Raw genomic sequence first — 14,564 nt, forward strand, 5'->3', positions numbered from 1 at the left:
GCTTGGCCTAAACAAATGAGCCTGTCGTCTGCCTCGCTGTATGACGCTGATGTAGTACACAAATACAAACCACTATTTAACATCGGCGGGTTTATTGCATGTCAGCGGATTTATTGCATAAATACATGATTGATGAACAACTCATTTGTCAACAGGTAAGAATATGTGTAGATGGAAATAATTGTGTGTGGTTGTTGCTTTCTGTCTCCCATCTTATTGTTTCTGTGGTTTCTCTTCAGATGAGACATTGAGGTGCTATTTGTGGGTCTGACATTTCCCTCTTTCTGTCTCTGTGGCCTGTTCGCTCTCTCTACGGTTAGTGTACTGATGTACAGCTCTGAAATACGCTAGGAGTGACTGCAACACTGCAGTAATGCACTCACTCACGGTGTCGGGCCAGCCCCACTGAGACTTAACTCCCTGCTCATTCTTTCTCTAATTTTCACATTCATTTTATCCCTTTCTATCTATCGTTTCTCAGTTTAATTATATAATTCACCCCTTTGTTTCATTTCCTTTTAGAACTTCCTCTCTCACCATTTTGCCCAATGAATGTCTCAGCCTGGGTCAATGGTTAATTAAAAAAACTTTTTTTGTTGCTGTGACTGGAAATGTTCACTTGCCACGTGTGCTCACACAGAATTACATTACTTCAGCAGTGCATCCTTCTCTGAATTATCTCACCACTGGGTATGATGCTCATGTTTAGGCCCTTACGTCACTGTGTTTTCCTCCAAAAAGTACACAGGAGAAAAAGCAATTGTTGTAGCATCAAATAAATCTCACTGCTACAGATTGGTCAGGCTGAATGAATATGGATCTGACTTGAATCATAACATTTGGGAAAGCTTTCTCAGTGTACATTTGGATGTCTTAATACCAAAGAAAGACCACAGGGATCATGTGTTAAAAATCACATTATTGTGGCCACTATCAAAGTTATACCGTTAAATAGGGAAATGGTTTGGCTCGGTTTTGACAATCAAACTGGCTATAGGCCTAGTTGAAGATCCAATTCATGAAATGTTTCATCAGAAAGAGGTATAGATGAAGTAAGTGGAACACTGATGAGCATCAGTTTGAGTTGTTTTTTGGCTGGAGTGGTTTCCTTTGTTGGGTAGAGGGGTAGGAGAATGGGTTTCCTGTGTGTTACTATCTGCTTGGAGACTGGTTAAGGCAGGTCAGGGGGTGGGGTTGGAAGGTCTGTGCTCTCTGGTGGAGGGGGGCTGGCATGGTCTGAGGGGGGACCCAGGTCAACATCCAACAGTGGTGGAAGAATAGCTTCAGGGATATCTGGTGGTGTATGAGAGGGAGCGGAATTTGGAACATTGTCTGGCCCCAGATCAACAACCTGCAAGGAGGTAGGAGGCTGATGGTCATGGGTGTGTGTTGTGGCAGTGGTCTCTGAAGATGTCGGTGGAGGAGGAGATGACGAGTTGTCCAGAGGTTGCACCACCTCAATCTGGGTCTTTTCTTTGTGCACTGCAGCAGTCCCGTTACTCGGTTGAACATCATCTAAAACAGTCTCTCTTCCGAATGTACTTCCTGTCGGAATCTCACCCATCCGGAATTCCTCGTCAGTTTCCTGGAGCAGAGACAGCCTCTTGGAGAGTCGCTGAGACAGGAAGCCAGAGAAGGAGATTCGATTGGAGCCCCTCAGGTGGACGTCACTGCTATCGTCATTATCCAGTCGAGACTGGACTCCACTGTCCAGAAACGGAGAGGGGCCGGCCCAAGCTGTGTTTTGCAGCTGTATCCTCTGATGTCTGCGCTTCCTCACGAAGATGACCCCAAAACTGACAAACATCAGAACCAGTGTCACACCAATCAGTACAGCCACCACTGTGCCATGGTTCCCTATCGTTTTGCTCTTGTCTTTGCTTGCCGTTTTTGACGGAGGTGGCGTTGGTTTATTTTTTGTCGTGGTGGTTGTGGTAGCAGCGACATGTTTTGTAGTGGGGACCATTAGTGGGGATTGGCCCTTGGTGCTGATAATGGCAATACTAGCAGTAACCGAGGCTGCAGTGGTGGCAAGGGTCTTGGCGGGCTGGGTCGATGTCCATGGAGTGGAGATGTGGGTTAAAGATTTGGTCATGGCTATAGAGGGAGGTAGGGTGGCGGGTGAAGTGGCAGCGCTAGGCAGCTCAGATGAGCCTGTTGGACCTCTTTCAGTGGGGTGTGTAGGGGTTGATTTCCTGCTTGTGACTGGGGCCTGGGAGGGGGTGCTGGGAAATTGAGCCTTCCTACCTGTGTTCAAAGTAAATTCGGCTCTAGTCGGTGTCACTCCAAATCCAACACCAGTTGGCGAGGGTCGGATCCTCTCTGTGGAGTCGTTGGACTGCGACATCGGAAGATTGGTTGGACCAGGCCCTGTTTGGATCTCTGTTGGTTGATTTGTTGTCGATGAGGTTGTTTGAGAGGATAACTCCGAAGGTCTAGGTGATGCTGTTGGACTTACACCCTCCGGCCAGGGAAAAGTAACTCTGCTTACCGGAGGCTGATTCCCTATAGTGGGCGACGTTTCCTCGGCTCCATCTGCTGTGATCTCCACCGTGGAGTTGTTTTTATATTTGGTTGTTTGGCGCTCCTGAGGTGACTGGGAGTTCTTCCTTGTTTTCGTACTCAAAGGGTGGATTGAAGGCAGATAAGAGCTGATATATCTGGTGGACACCTGATCTGGAGTCTGTGGTTTACTCTTCACTGTGAACTTCAACTCAACTGAAGGTGCTACGGTGCTATAGTTTCCTTCATCTGGTGCATTGTTGAGGTGCTCTTGTGCCATTTCTAAAGGTGAAACTTTGTCTGAAGTTGCAGTAACCTCACTGCTCCTGAAGTCGGTGGAGTGGCTGTGAGGCTGAAGTGTCACTGTGCTATTCAGTCCCAGTGACAGCATCCACAAAAACAACACAAGAACAAGACTCTTTCCCTCCATTGCTGTTTCCTGTTATCCTCTGAAATCTGGTGTGTCCTGATGACTGACTGATGAAAAGAAGAAAAGCAAACGCGTCATTACTGTATCTGTAAGCATGATTTATCATGAGGAAACAAGGAACATTTCACCATGAAGGGCAACGTGGTGAAATGTTATTGCTACTTTTGGCATTTCCTTCCTCAAACTACAATTCAAAGTAGGCGCAGAAGATTTTTTTGACAGTTTTCTGGGGAATCTAACTATATTCTGTTTTTGTCTTATTTCTTTGTAAGAATTAAGGCCATATAAGGTCATATCTTACACATTAGGATGTCTTTGTCTGAACATTATTGATTCGCTAACATTCGTGATGGTGTGTGTAATGTGTATTACACCTCCCACAAACAACTATTTTGAAAGTATGTGTTTCAAAGGTATTTGTTTTCAACTGCTTGCACATTCTCTGGCAAATCACACGTTGTCATTTGAGCAACAGATCTCACTATAACCCTTGTATATTTACATCTCCCACCCTTAAAATATGTTGTACTCACCAGAGCCTACACAGGATTTAACCCTAGAATCCTGGCCTTCATTAACCTGCTCCAAGTTCACAAAAAGCAGAATGCCTATATGAGTTGGTGTGTCTCAGCTAGAAGAGGTCTCCTTAGTTTGCTGTACGTGAAGCCCAGAAAGCAGCCACTGCAGAAGTCTGCGAGGCCCTAGTCTGGTATTATACAGAACCTTCTCTTGCCTCACTTGACAGGAAGTGAGAGCTGTGAAACTGAGGTCTGATTACAAATGACACCCTGTTCTTTTTAGCACAGAAAAAGCACAGAAAAATACACAGTGGATGTTTTCATGCAAAACAAATGTACACTTGTAATTTTAATATGCACTCTGGGATAGACCCCTTGACGTTTCCACATTTTGTTACGTTATAGCCTTGTGGATTAATTTGTTTTTTTCCCACTCTCCCCCAATTTGCACACCCCATAATGACAAAGCAAAATCATGTTTTTAGATTTGTTTTGCAAATAAAATGTGTGTGTGTGTGTGTGTGTGTGTGTGTGTGTGTGTGTGTGTGTGTGTGTGTGTGTATATATATATATATATACACACACACACACACACTTTATTTGCAAAACAAATCTAAAAACATGATTTTGCTTTGTCATGTATATATATATGTGTGTGTGTGTATAAACTTAGCAAAAAAAAGAAACTTCCTCAAATCAAATTTTATTTGTCACATACACATGGTTAGCAGATGTTAATGCGAGTGTAGCAAAATGCTTGTGCTTCTAGTTCCGACAATGCAGTAATAACCAACAAGTAATCTAACTAACAATTCCAAAACTAATTTCTTATACACAGTGTAAGGGGATAAAGAATATGTACATAAAGATATGAATGAGTGATGGTACAGAGCAGCATAGGCAAGATACAGTAGATGGTATTGAGTACAGTATATACATATAAGATGAGTATGTAAACAAAGTGGCATAGTTAAAGTGGCTAGTGATACATGTATTACATAAGGATGCAGTAGATGATATAGAGTACAGTATATACGTATACATATGAGATGAATAATGTAGGGTATGTAAACATTATATTAGGTAGCATTGTTTAAAGTGGCTAGTGATATATTTTACATTTCCCATCAATTCCCATTATTAAAGTGGCTGGAGTTGAGCCACTCAATGTTAGTGGTTGCTGTTTAACAGTCTGATGGCCTTGAGATAGAAGCTGTTTTTCAGTCTCTCGGTCCCAGCTTTGATGCACCTGTACTGACCTCGCCTTCTGGATGATAGCGGGGTGAACAGGCAGTGGCTCGGGTGGGTGTTGTCCTTGATGATCTTTATGGCCTTCCTGTAACATCGGGTGGTGTAGGTGTCCTGGAGGGCAGGTAGTTTGCCCCCGGTGATGCATTGTGCAGACCTCACTACCCTCTGGAGAGCCTTACGGATGTGGGCGGAGCAGTTGCCGTACCAGGCGGTGATACAGCCCGCCAGGATGCTCTCGATTATGCATCTGTAGAAGTTTGTGAGTGCTTTTGGTGACAAGCCGAATTTCTTCAGCCTCCTGAGGTTGAAGAGGCGCTGCTGCGCCTTCTTCACGATGCTGTCTGTGTGAGTGGACCAATTCAGTTTGTCTGTGACGTGTATGCCGAGGAACTTAAAACGTACTACCCTCTCCACTACTGTTCCATCGATGTGGATAGGGGGGTGTTCCCTCTGCTGTTTCCTGAAGTCCACAATCATCTCCTTAGTTTTGTTGACGTTGAGTGTGAGGTTATTTTCCTGACACCACACTCCGAGGGCCCTCACCTCCTCCCTGTAGGCCGTCTCGTCGTTGTTGGTAATCAAGCCTACCACTGTTGTGTCGTCCGCAAACTTGATGATTGAGTTGGAGGCGTGCGTGGCCGCGCAGTCGTGGATGAACAGGGAGTACAGGAGAGGGCTCAGAACGCACCCTTGTGGGGCCCCAGTGTTGAGGATCAGCGGGGTGGAGATTTTGTTGCCTACCCTCACCACCTGGGGGCGTCCCGTCAGGAAGTCCAGTACCCAGTTGCACAGGGCGGGGTCGAGACCCAGGGTCTCGAGCTTGATGACGAGCTTGGAGGGTACTATGGTGTTAAATGCCGAGCTGTAGTCGATGAACAGCATTCTCACATAGGTATTCCTCTTGTCCAGATGGGTTAGGGCAGTGTGCAGTGTGGTTGAGATTGCATCGTCTGTGGACCTATTTGGGCGGTAAGCAAATTGGAGTGGGTCTAGGGTGTCAGGTAGGGTAGAGGTGATATGGTCCTTGACTAGTCTCTCAAAGCACTTCATGATGACGGAAGTGAGTGCTACGGGGCGGTAGTCGTTTAGCTCAGTTACCTTAGCTTTCTTGGGAACAGGAACAATGGTGGCCCTCTTGACGCATGTGGGAACAGCAGACTGGTATAGGGATTGATTGAATATGTCCGTAAACACACCAGCCAGCTGGTCTGCGCATGCTCTGAGGGCGCGGCTGGGGATGCCGTCTGGGCCTGCAGCCTTGCGAGGGTTAACACGTTTAAATGTTTTACTCACCTCGGCTGCAGTGAAGGAGAGACCGCATGTTTTCATTGCAGGCCGTGTCAGTGGCACTGTATTGTTCTCAAAGCGGGCAAAAAAGTTATTTAGTCTGCCTGGGAGCAAGACATCCTGGTCCGTGACTGGGCTGGTTTTCTTCATGTAGTTCGTGATTGACTGTAGACCCTGCCACATACCTCGTGTTTGAGCCGTTGAATTGAGATTCTACTTTGTCTCTATACTGACGCTTAGCTTGTTTGATAGCCTTGCGGAGGGAATATCTGCACTGTTTGCATTCGGTCATGTTACCAGTCACCTTGCCCTGATTAAAAGCAGTGGTTTGCGCTTTCAATTTCACGCGAATGCTGCCATCAATCCACGGTTTCTGGTTAGGGAATGTTTTAATCGTTGCTATGGGAACGACATCTTCAACGCACGTACTAATGAACTCGCACACCGAATCAGCGTATTCGTCAATGTTGTTGTCTGACGCAATACGAAACATGTCCCAGTCCACGTGATGGAAGCAGTCTTGGAGTGTGGATTCAGCTTGGTCAGACCAGCGTTGGACAGACCTCAGCGTGGGAGCTTCTTGTTTTAGTTTCTGTCTGTAGGCAGGGATCAGGAAAATGGAGTCGTGGTCAGCTTTTCCAAAAGGAGGGTGGGGCAGGGCCTTATATGCGTCGCGGAAGTTAGAATAACAATGATCCAAGGTTTTGCCAGCCCTGGTAGCGCAATCGATATGCTGATACTATTTAGGGAGTCTTGTTTTCAGATTAGCCTTGTTTAAATCCCCAGATACAATGAATGCAGCCTCAGGATGTATGGATTCCAGTTTGCAAAGAGTCAAATAAAGTTTGTTCAGAGTCATCGATGTGTCTGCTTGGAGGGGAATATATACGGCTGTGATTATAATCGAAGAGAATTCTCTTGGTAGATAATGCGGTCGACATTTGATTGTGAGGAATTCTACATCAGGTGAACAGAAGGATTTGAGTTCCTGTATGTTTCTGTGATCACACCACGTCTCGTTAGCCATAAGGCATACGCCCCGCCCCTCTTCTTACCAGGAAGATGTTTGTTTCTGTCGGCGCGATGAGTGGAGAAACCCGCTGGCTGCACCGCCTCCGATAGCGTCTCTCCAGTGAGCCATGTTTCCGTGAAGCAAAGAACGTTACAGTCTCTGATGTCCCTCTGGAATGCTACCCTTGCTCGGATTTCGTCAACCTTGTTGTCAAGAGACTGGACACTGGCGAGAAGAATGCTAGGGAGTGGTGCACGATGTGCCCGTCTCCGGAGTCTGACCAGAAGACCGCCTCATTTCCCTCTTTTACGAAGTCGTTTTTTTGGGTCGCCGGCTGGGATCCATTCCGTTGTCCTGGTTGAAAGGCAGAACACAGGATCCACTTCGCGAAAGTCATATTCTTGGTCGTACTGATGGTGAGTTGACGCTGATCTTATATTCAGTAGTTCTTCTCGACTGTATGTAATGAAACCTAAGATGACCTGGGGTACTAATGTAAGAAATAACACGTAAAAAAAAAAAAAAAACTGCATAGTTTCCTAGGAACGCGAAGCGAGGCGGCCATCTCTGTCGGCGCCTCTCACTATCAACTGTGTTTATTTTCAGCAGACTTAACATGTGTAAATATTTGTATGAACAAAACAAGATTCAACAACTGAGACATAAAATGAACAAGTTCCACAGACATGTAACTAACAGAAATGGAATAATGTGTCACAGATAAAAGGGGGGGTGGTCAAAATGAAAAGTAACAGTCAGTATCTGGTGTGGCCACCAGCTGCATTAAGTACTGCAGTGCATCTCCTCAACATGGACTGCACCAGTTCTTGCTGTGAGGTGTTACCCCGCTCTTCCACTAAGGCACCTGCAAGTTCCCGGACATTTCTCAGATCCAGCAGGTCCCAGACGGCTCAATGGGATTGAGGTCCGGGCTCTTCGCTGGCCATGGCATTCTGACATTCCTGTCTTGCAGTGAATCACACACAGAACGAGCAGTATGGCTAGTGGCATTGTCATGCTGGAGGGTGATGTCAGGATGAGCCTGCAGGAACGGTACCACATGAGGGAGGAGGATGTCTTCCCTGTAATGCACAGCGTTGAGATTGCCTGCAATGACAACAAGCTCAGTCCGATGATGCTGTGGCACACCGCCCCAGACCATGACGGACCCTCCACCTCCAAATCGATCCTGCTCCAGAGGACAGGCATCGGTGTAACGTTCATTCTTTCGACAGTAAACACAAATCCGACCGTCACCCCTGGTGAGACAAAACCGCGACTCTCCAGTGAAGAGCACTTTTTGCCAGTCCTGTCTGGTCCAGCGACTGTGGTTTTGGGCCCATAGGCGACGTTGTTGCCGGTGATGTCTGGTGAGGACCTGCCTTACAACAGGCCTACAAGCCCTCAGTCCAGCCTCTCTCAGCCTATTGCGGAGAGTCTGAGCACTGATAGAGGGATTGTGCGTTCCTGGTGTAACTCGGGCAGTTGTTGTTGCCATCCTGTACCTGTCCTGCAGGTGTGATGTTTGGATGTACCAATCCTGTGCAGGTGTTGTTACACGTGGTCTGCTACTGCGAGGACGATCAGCTGTCCGTCCTGTCTCCCTGTAGCCTTGTCTTAGGTGTCTCACAGTACGGACATTGCACTTTATTGCCCTGGCCACATCTGCAGTCCTCATGCCTCCTTGCAGCATGCCTAAGGCACGTTCACGCAGATGAGCAGGGATCCTGGGCGTCTTTCTTTTGATGTTTTTCAGTGTCAGTAGAAAGGCCTATTTAGTGTCCTAAGTTTTCAAAACTGTGACATTAATTGCCTACCGCCTGTAAGCTGTTAGTGTCTTAATGACCGTTCCACAGGTGCATGTTACTTATTTATGGTTCATTGAACGAGCATGGGAAACCGTGTTTAAACACTTTACAATGAAGACCTGTGAAGTTATTTGGATTTTTACAAATGATCTTTGAAAGACAGGGTCCTGAAAAAGAGATGTTTCTTTTTTTGCTGACTTTATGTATACAGTTGAAGTCGGAAGTTTACATACACTTAGGTTGGAGTCATTAAAACTCGTTTTTCAACCACTCAACAAATTTCACAAATTTCTTGTTAACAAACTACTTTTTACAAGTCCGTTAGGACATCTACTTTGTGCATGTCATTTTTCCAACAATTGTTTCCAGACAGATTATTTCACTTATAATTCACTGTTTCACAATTCCAGTGGGTCAGAAGTTTAGATACACTAAGTTGACAGTGCCTTTAAACAGCTTGGAAAATTCCAGTCAAAGTCATTGCTTCAGAAGCTTCTGATAGGCTAATGGACATCATCTGAGTCAATTGGATGTACCTGTGGATGTATTTCAAGGCCTACCTTCAAACTCAGTGCCTCTTTGCTTGACATCATGGGAAAATCAAAACAAATCAGCCAAGTCCTCAGAAAAACAAATTGTAGGCCTCCACAAGTCTGGTTCATCGTTGGGAGCAATTTCCAAACGCCTGACTGTACCACGTTCATCTGCAATAGTACGCAAGTATAAACGCCATGGACCACGCACCCATCATACCGCTCAGGAAGGAGTTGTGTTCTGTCTCCTAGAGATGAATGTACCTTGGTGCAAAAAGTGCAAATCAATCCCAGAACAACAGCAAAAGACCTTGTGAATATGCTGGAGGAAACCGGTACAAAAGTATCTATATCCACAGTAAAACGAGTCTTGTGTCGACAACCTGAAAGGCCACTCAGCAAGGAAGAAGCCACTGCTCAAAAACCACCATAAAAAATGCCAGACTACGGTTTGCAGCTGCACATGGGAACAAAAATCATACTTTTTGGAGAAATGACCTCTGGTCTGATGAAACAAAAATAGAACTGTTTGGCCACAATGACCATCGTTATGTTTGGAGGAAAAAGGGGCAGGCTTGCAAGCCAAAGAACAACATCCCAATCGTGAAGCACGGTGGGTGGCAACATCATGTTGTGGGGGGGCTTTGCTGCAGGAGGGACTGGTGCAATTCACAAAATAGATAGAATCATGAGGAGGACATTTATGAGAATATATGGACGCAACATCTCAAGACATCAGTCAGGAAGTTAAAGCTTGCTCGCAAATGGGTCTTCCAAGTGGACAATGACCCCAAGCATACTTCCAAAGTTGTGGCAAAATGGCTTAAGGACAAAAAGTCAAGGTATTGGAGTGGCCATGACAAAGCCATGACCTCAATCCTACAGTAAATTTGTGGGCGGAACTGAAAAAGCGTGCGCGAGCAAGGAGGCCTATAAACCTGACTCAGTTACACCAGCTCTGTCAGGAGGAGTGGGACACAATTGACCGAACATATTGTGGGAAGCTTGTGGAAGGCTACCCAAAACATTTGCCCCAAGTTAAACCATTTAAAGGCAACTCTACCAAATACTAATTGAGTGCATGTAAACTTCTGACCCACTGGGAATGTGATGAAAGAAAGAAACTCTGAAATAAATCACTCTCTACTATTATTCTGACATTTCAAATTCTTAAAATAATGTGGTGATCCTAACTGACCTAAGACAGTGAATTTTTACTAGGATTAAATGTCAAGAATTGTGAAACTGAGTTTAAATGTATTTGGCTAAAGTGTATGTAAACTTCCGACTATGATTATGTATTTATAATAGAGGTTGACCGATTAATCGGAATTCCCGATTTAATTAGGGCCGTTTTCATAACAATTGGTATTTTTGGGCGCCGATTATCCCAATTTTTTTTTTTTTTTTTTATACCTTTATTTAACTTGGCAATTCAGTTAAGAACACATTCTTATTTAACTTAACAAGATTAACTGCCTTGTTCAGGGGCTGATCGACAGATTTTCACCTTGTTGGCTCGGGGGATCCAATCTTGGAACCTTACAGGTAACTAGTCCAACGCAATAACGATCTGCCTCTCTCTCGTTGCACTCCACAAGGGGACTGCCTGTTACTTGAATGCTGTAAGCCAAAGTAAGTTGCTAGCTAGCATTAAACTTATCTTATAAAAAACAATCAATCATAATCACTAGTTAACTACACATGGTTGATGATATTACTTGATATTATCTAGCGTGTCCTGCGTTGCATATAATCTGACTGTGCATACAAGTATCTGACTGAGCGGTGGTAGGCAGAAGCAGGCGCGTAAACATTCATTCAAAAAGCAATTTTATGCGTTTTGCCAGCAGCTCTTCGTTGTGTGTCAAGCATTGTGCTGTTTATGACTTCAAGCCTATCAACTCCCGAGATGAGGCTGGTGTAACCGAAGTGAAATGGCTAGCTAGTTAGCGCGCGCTAACTAGAGGGACGGAAGCTATACTGTTACACAGGCAATACTAAAGTGCCTATAAGAACATCCAATAGTCAAAGGTTAATGGAATACGAATGGTATAGAGGGAAATAGTCCTATAATTCCTATAATAACTACAACCTAAAACGTCTTACCTGGGAATATTGAAGACTCATGTTAAAAGGAACCACCAGCTTTCATGTTCTCATGTTCTGAGCAAGGAACTGAAACGTTAGCTTACTTACATAGCACATATTGCACTTTTACTTTCTTCTCCAACACTTTGTGTTTGCATTATTTAAACCAAGTTGAACGTGTTTCATTATTTACTTGAGGCTGAATTTATTCTATTGATGTATTATATTAAGTTAAAATAAGTGTTCATTCAGTATTGTTGTAATTGTCATTATTACATGTAAAATAAAATGTATTGGCCGATTTAATCGGTATTGGCTTTTTTTGGTCCTCCAATAATCGGTATTGGCTTTGAAAAATCATAATCGGTTGACCTCTAATTTATAAGTATTCAGACCCTTTACAGGCAGTGATTGCAGCCTCAAATCTTCTTGGGTATGAAGCTACAAGCTTGGCACACCTGTGTTTGGGTAGATTCTCCCATTCATCTCTGCAGATCCTCTCAAGCCCTGTCAGGTTGGATGGGGAGTGTCGATGCATAGCCTTTTTCAGGTCTCTCCAGAGATGATTGATTGGGTTCAAGTCTGAGCTCTGGCTGGGCCCACTCACGGACATTCATAGACTTGTCCCGAAGCCACTCCTGCGTTGTCTTGGCTGTGTGCTTAGGGTCGTTGTACTGTTGGAAGGTGAACCTTCACCCCAGTCTGAGGTCCTGAGTTCTCTGGAGCAGGTTTTCATCAAGGATCTCTCTGTACTTTGCTCTGTTCGTCTTTGCCTCGATCCTGACTAGTCTCTCAGTCCCTGCCGCTGAAAAACATCCTCAAGGAATGATGCTCCCACCACCATGCTTCTCTGTCAGGATGGTGCCAGGTTACCTCCAGACGTGATGCTTGGCATTCTGGCCAAAGAGCTCAATCTTGGTTTCATCAGACCAGGGGATCTTGTTTCTCATGGTCTAAGAGTCTTGAGGTGCCTTTTGGCAAACTCCAAGGGGGCTGTCGTGCCTTACTGAGGAGTGGCTTCCATCTGGCCACATTATCATGAAAACCTAATTGGTGAAGTTCTGCAGAGATAGTTGTCCTTCTGGAATATTCTCCAATCGCCACGGAGGAACTCTGGCGCCCTTTGGATTCCTGGTCATCTCCTTGACCAAGGCCCTTCTCCCCCACTTGCTCAGTGTGGCCGGGCAGCCAGCTCTAGGAAGATTCTTGGTGGTTCCAAACTTCTTCTATTTAAGAATGGAGGCCTTCAATGCTGCAGAAATGTTTTGGTACCCTTCCCCAGATCTGTGCCTCATCACAATCCTGTCTCTGATCTCTATGTACAATTCCTTTGACCCCATGGCTTAGTTTTTGCTCTGACATGCACTGTCAACTGTGGGATCTTATATAGACGGGTGTTTGCTTTTCCAAATCATGTCTAATCAATTGAATTTATCACTCCAATCAAGTTGTTGTAGCATCTCAAGAATGATCAAAGGACACACGATGCACCTGAGCTCAATTTCCAGTGTCATCGCAAAGGGTCTGAATATTTACGTAAATAAGGTTTTTCCTTTTTAATCTTATTTTTATATATTTGCAAACATTTCTTAAAAATCTGTTTTTTCTTTGTCATTATGGGGTATTGTGTGTAGATTGATTAGGGAAGCATTGTATTTTATCAATTTTAGAATTAGGCTGTAACATAACATAATGTGGAAAAGGGATATGGGTCTGAATATTTTCCAAATGCACTGTAATTTGTTTGGTGGTACTGAATGTTGTGTTTTGTGAAGTTTCTGTTGATTGAATAGTTACCTATCATTTTTCAATGATAGTGTGAAAGTAGTTGGTCACCTTATTGTCTTGCTGCTGAAGCATGTTACATGGGAAATTGTTCAGTTGTCGCTACCACTCATTCAGTTCAATTATACCATTGTGTTTGTTTGGTGTCTTTTTGCTATTGGTTTAAAACTTTCAATTGTAATAAATAAAACAATACACAGCATGTTTCTCAGCGGTCCAAATGAAAGGTTCAAGACGTTCTGTCAAAGACGAGCGATGGTTTGTACAGTGTCTATTTTGAGTTGAATTGTTGAACATGTCTTTCTGTGTAGGTTGTGGTTGATGCTTCAGTTTTGCGCTCCTTTTTTCACATGCCAACAATATAAAGTCCACATTTTTTTGTGTGCTCAGGTTTATATACTGATTGAACAAAACATTAAGGGCACCTGCTCTTTCCATAACATACAGTGCCTTCAGAAAGTATTCGTACCTCTTGACTTATTCTAGATTTTGTTATGTTACAGCCATGCATTTTTAAGAGCTTTGCACAACTGGATTGTACAATATTTGCCCATTTTTATTCTTTTAAAAATTGTTTTACAATTTTGAAATGCTCTGTCAAATTGGTTGTTGATCGTTACATGACAACCATTTTCAAGTCTTGCCATAGATTTTCTAACAGATGTAAGTTAAAACTAAGATCGGCCACTTAGGAATATTCACAGTCTTCATGGTTAGCAACTGTAATGTAGATTTGGGCTCGTTTTAGATTATTGTCCTGCTGAGAGGTGAATTCATCTCCCAGTGTCTGGTGGAAAGCAGACTGAATCAGGTTTTCCTCTAGGATTTTGCCTGTGCTTAGCTACATTCCGTTGCTTTTTTTGTCCTGAAAAACTCCTCAGTCCTTAACAATTACAAGCATACCCATAACAGGATGCAGCCACCACTGTGCTTGAAAATCTGGAGAGTGGTATTCAGTAATGTATTGGATTTGCCCCAAACATAACACTTTGTATTTAGGATAAAAAAGTGAATTGCTTTGCTTATATTTTTGCAGTATTACTTTAGTGGCTTGTTGCAAACAGGATGCATGTTTTTTAATATCGGGGCGGCAGGGTAGCCTAGTGGTTAGAGCGTTGGACTAGTAACCGGAAGGTTGCAAGTTCAAACCCCCGAGCTGACAAGGTACAAATCTGTCGTTCTGCCCCTGAACAGGCAGTTAACCCACTGTTCCCAGGCCGTCATTGAAAATAAGAATTTGTTCTTAACTGACTTGCCTGGTTAAATAAAGGTAAAAATTAAAAAATATTTTTATTCTGTACAGGCTTCCTTCTTTTCACTCTGCCAATAAGGTTAATATTGTGGAGT

At 44.0% G+C, this 14,564-nt stretch overlaps 1 protein-coding gene and 1 pseudogene across 1 annotated transcript; one reads left to right on the top strand and one right to left on the bottom strand.

Annotated features, from left to right (window-relative positions):
- Nucleotides 1-14,564, top strand: part of LOC135553428 (neurofibromin-like) — a 120,537-nt pseudogene that overhangs the window by 51,761 nt on the left and 54,212 nt on the right.
- LOC135553064 (mucin-5AC-like) lies at nucleotides 91-3,684 on the bottom strand. Its single transcript, XM_064985145.1, has 2 exons — nucleotides 3,466-3,684; nucleotides 91-2,979 (listed from the first exon to the last, which is right to left on the bottom strand). The coding sequence occupies exon 2, from the start codon at nucleotides 2,930-2,932 to the stop codon at nucleotides 1,172-1,174; it is 1,761 nt and encodes a 586-aa protein (XP_064841217.1). The 5' UTR covers nucleotides 2,933-2,979; nucleotides 3,466-3,684; the 3' UTR covers nucleotides 91-1,171.

This window comes from Oncorhynchus masou, chromosome 13 (assembly GCF_036934945.1).
Source record: "Oncorhynchus masou masou isolate Uvic2021 chromosome 13, UVic_Omas_1.1, whole genome shotgun sequence".
In the NCBI taxonomy this organism is placed as follows: domain Eukaryota; kingdom Metazoa; phylum Chordata; class Actinopteri; order Salmoniformes; family Salmonidae; genus Oncorhynchus; species Oncorhynchus masou.

Bases quoted from the DNA above. Each gene is read 5' to 3' on its own strand.
- LOC135553064 (XM_064985145.1), bottom strand. From the start codon at position 2,932: ATGGAGGGAAAGAGTCTTGTTCTTGTGTTGTTTTTGTGGATGCTGTCA.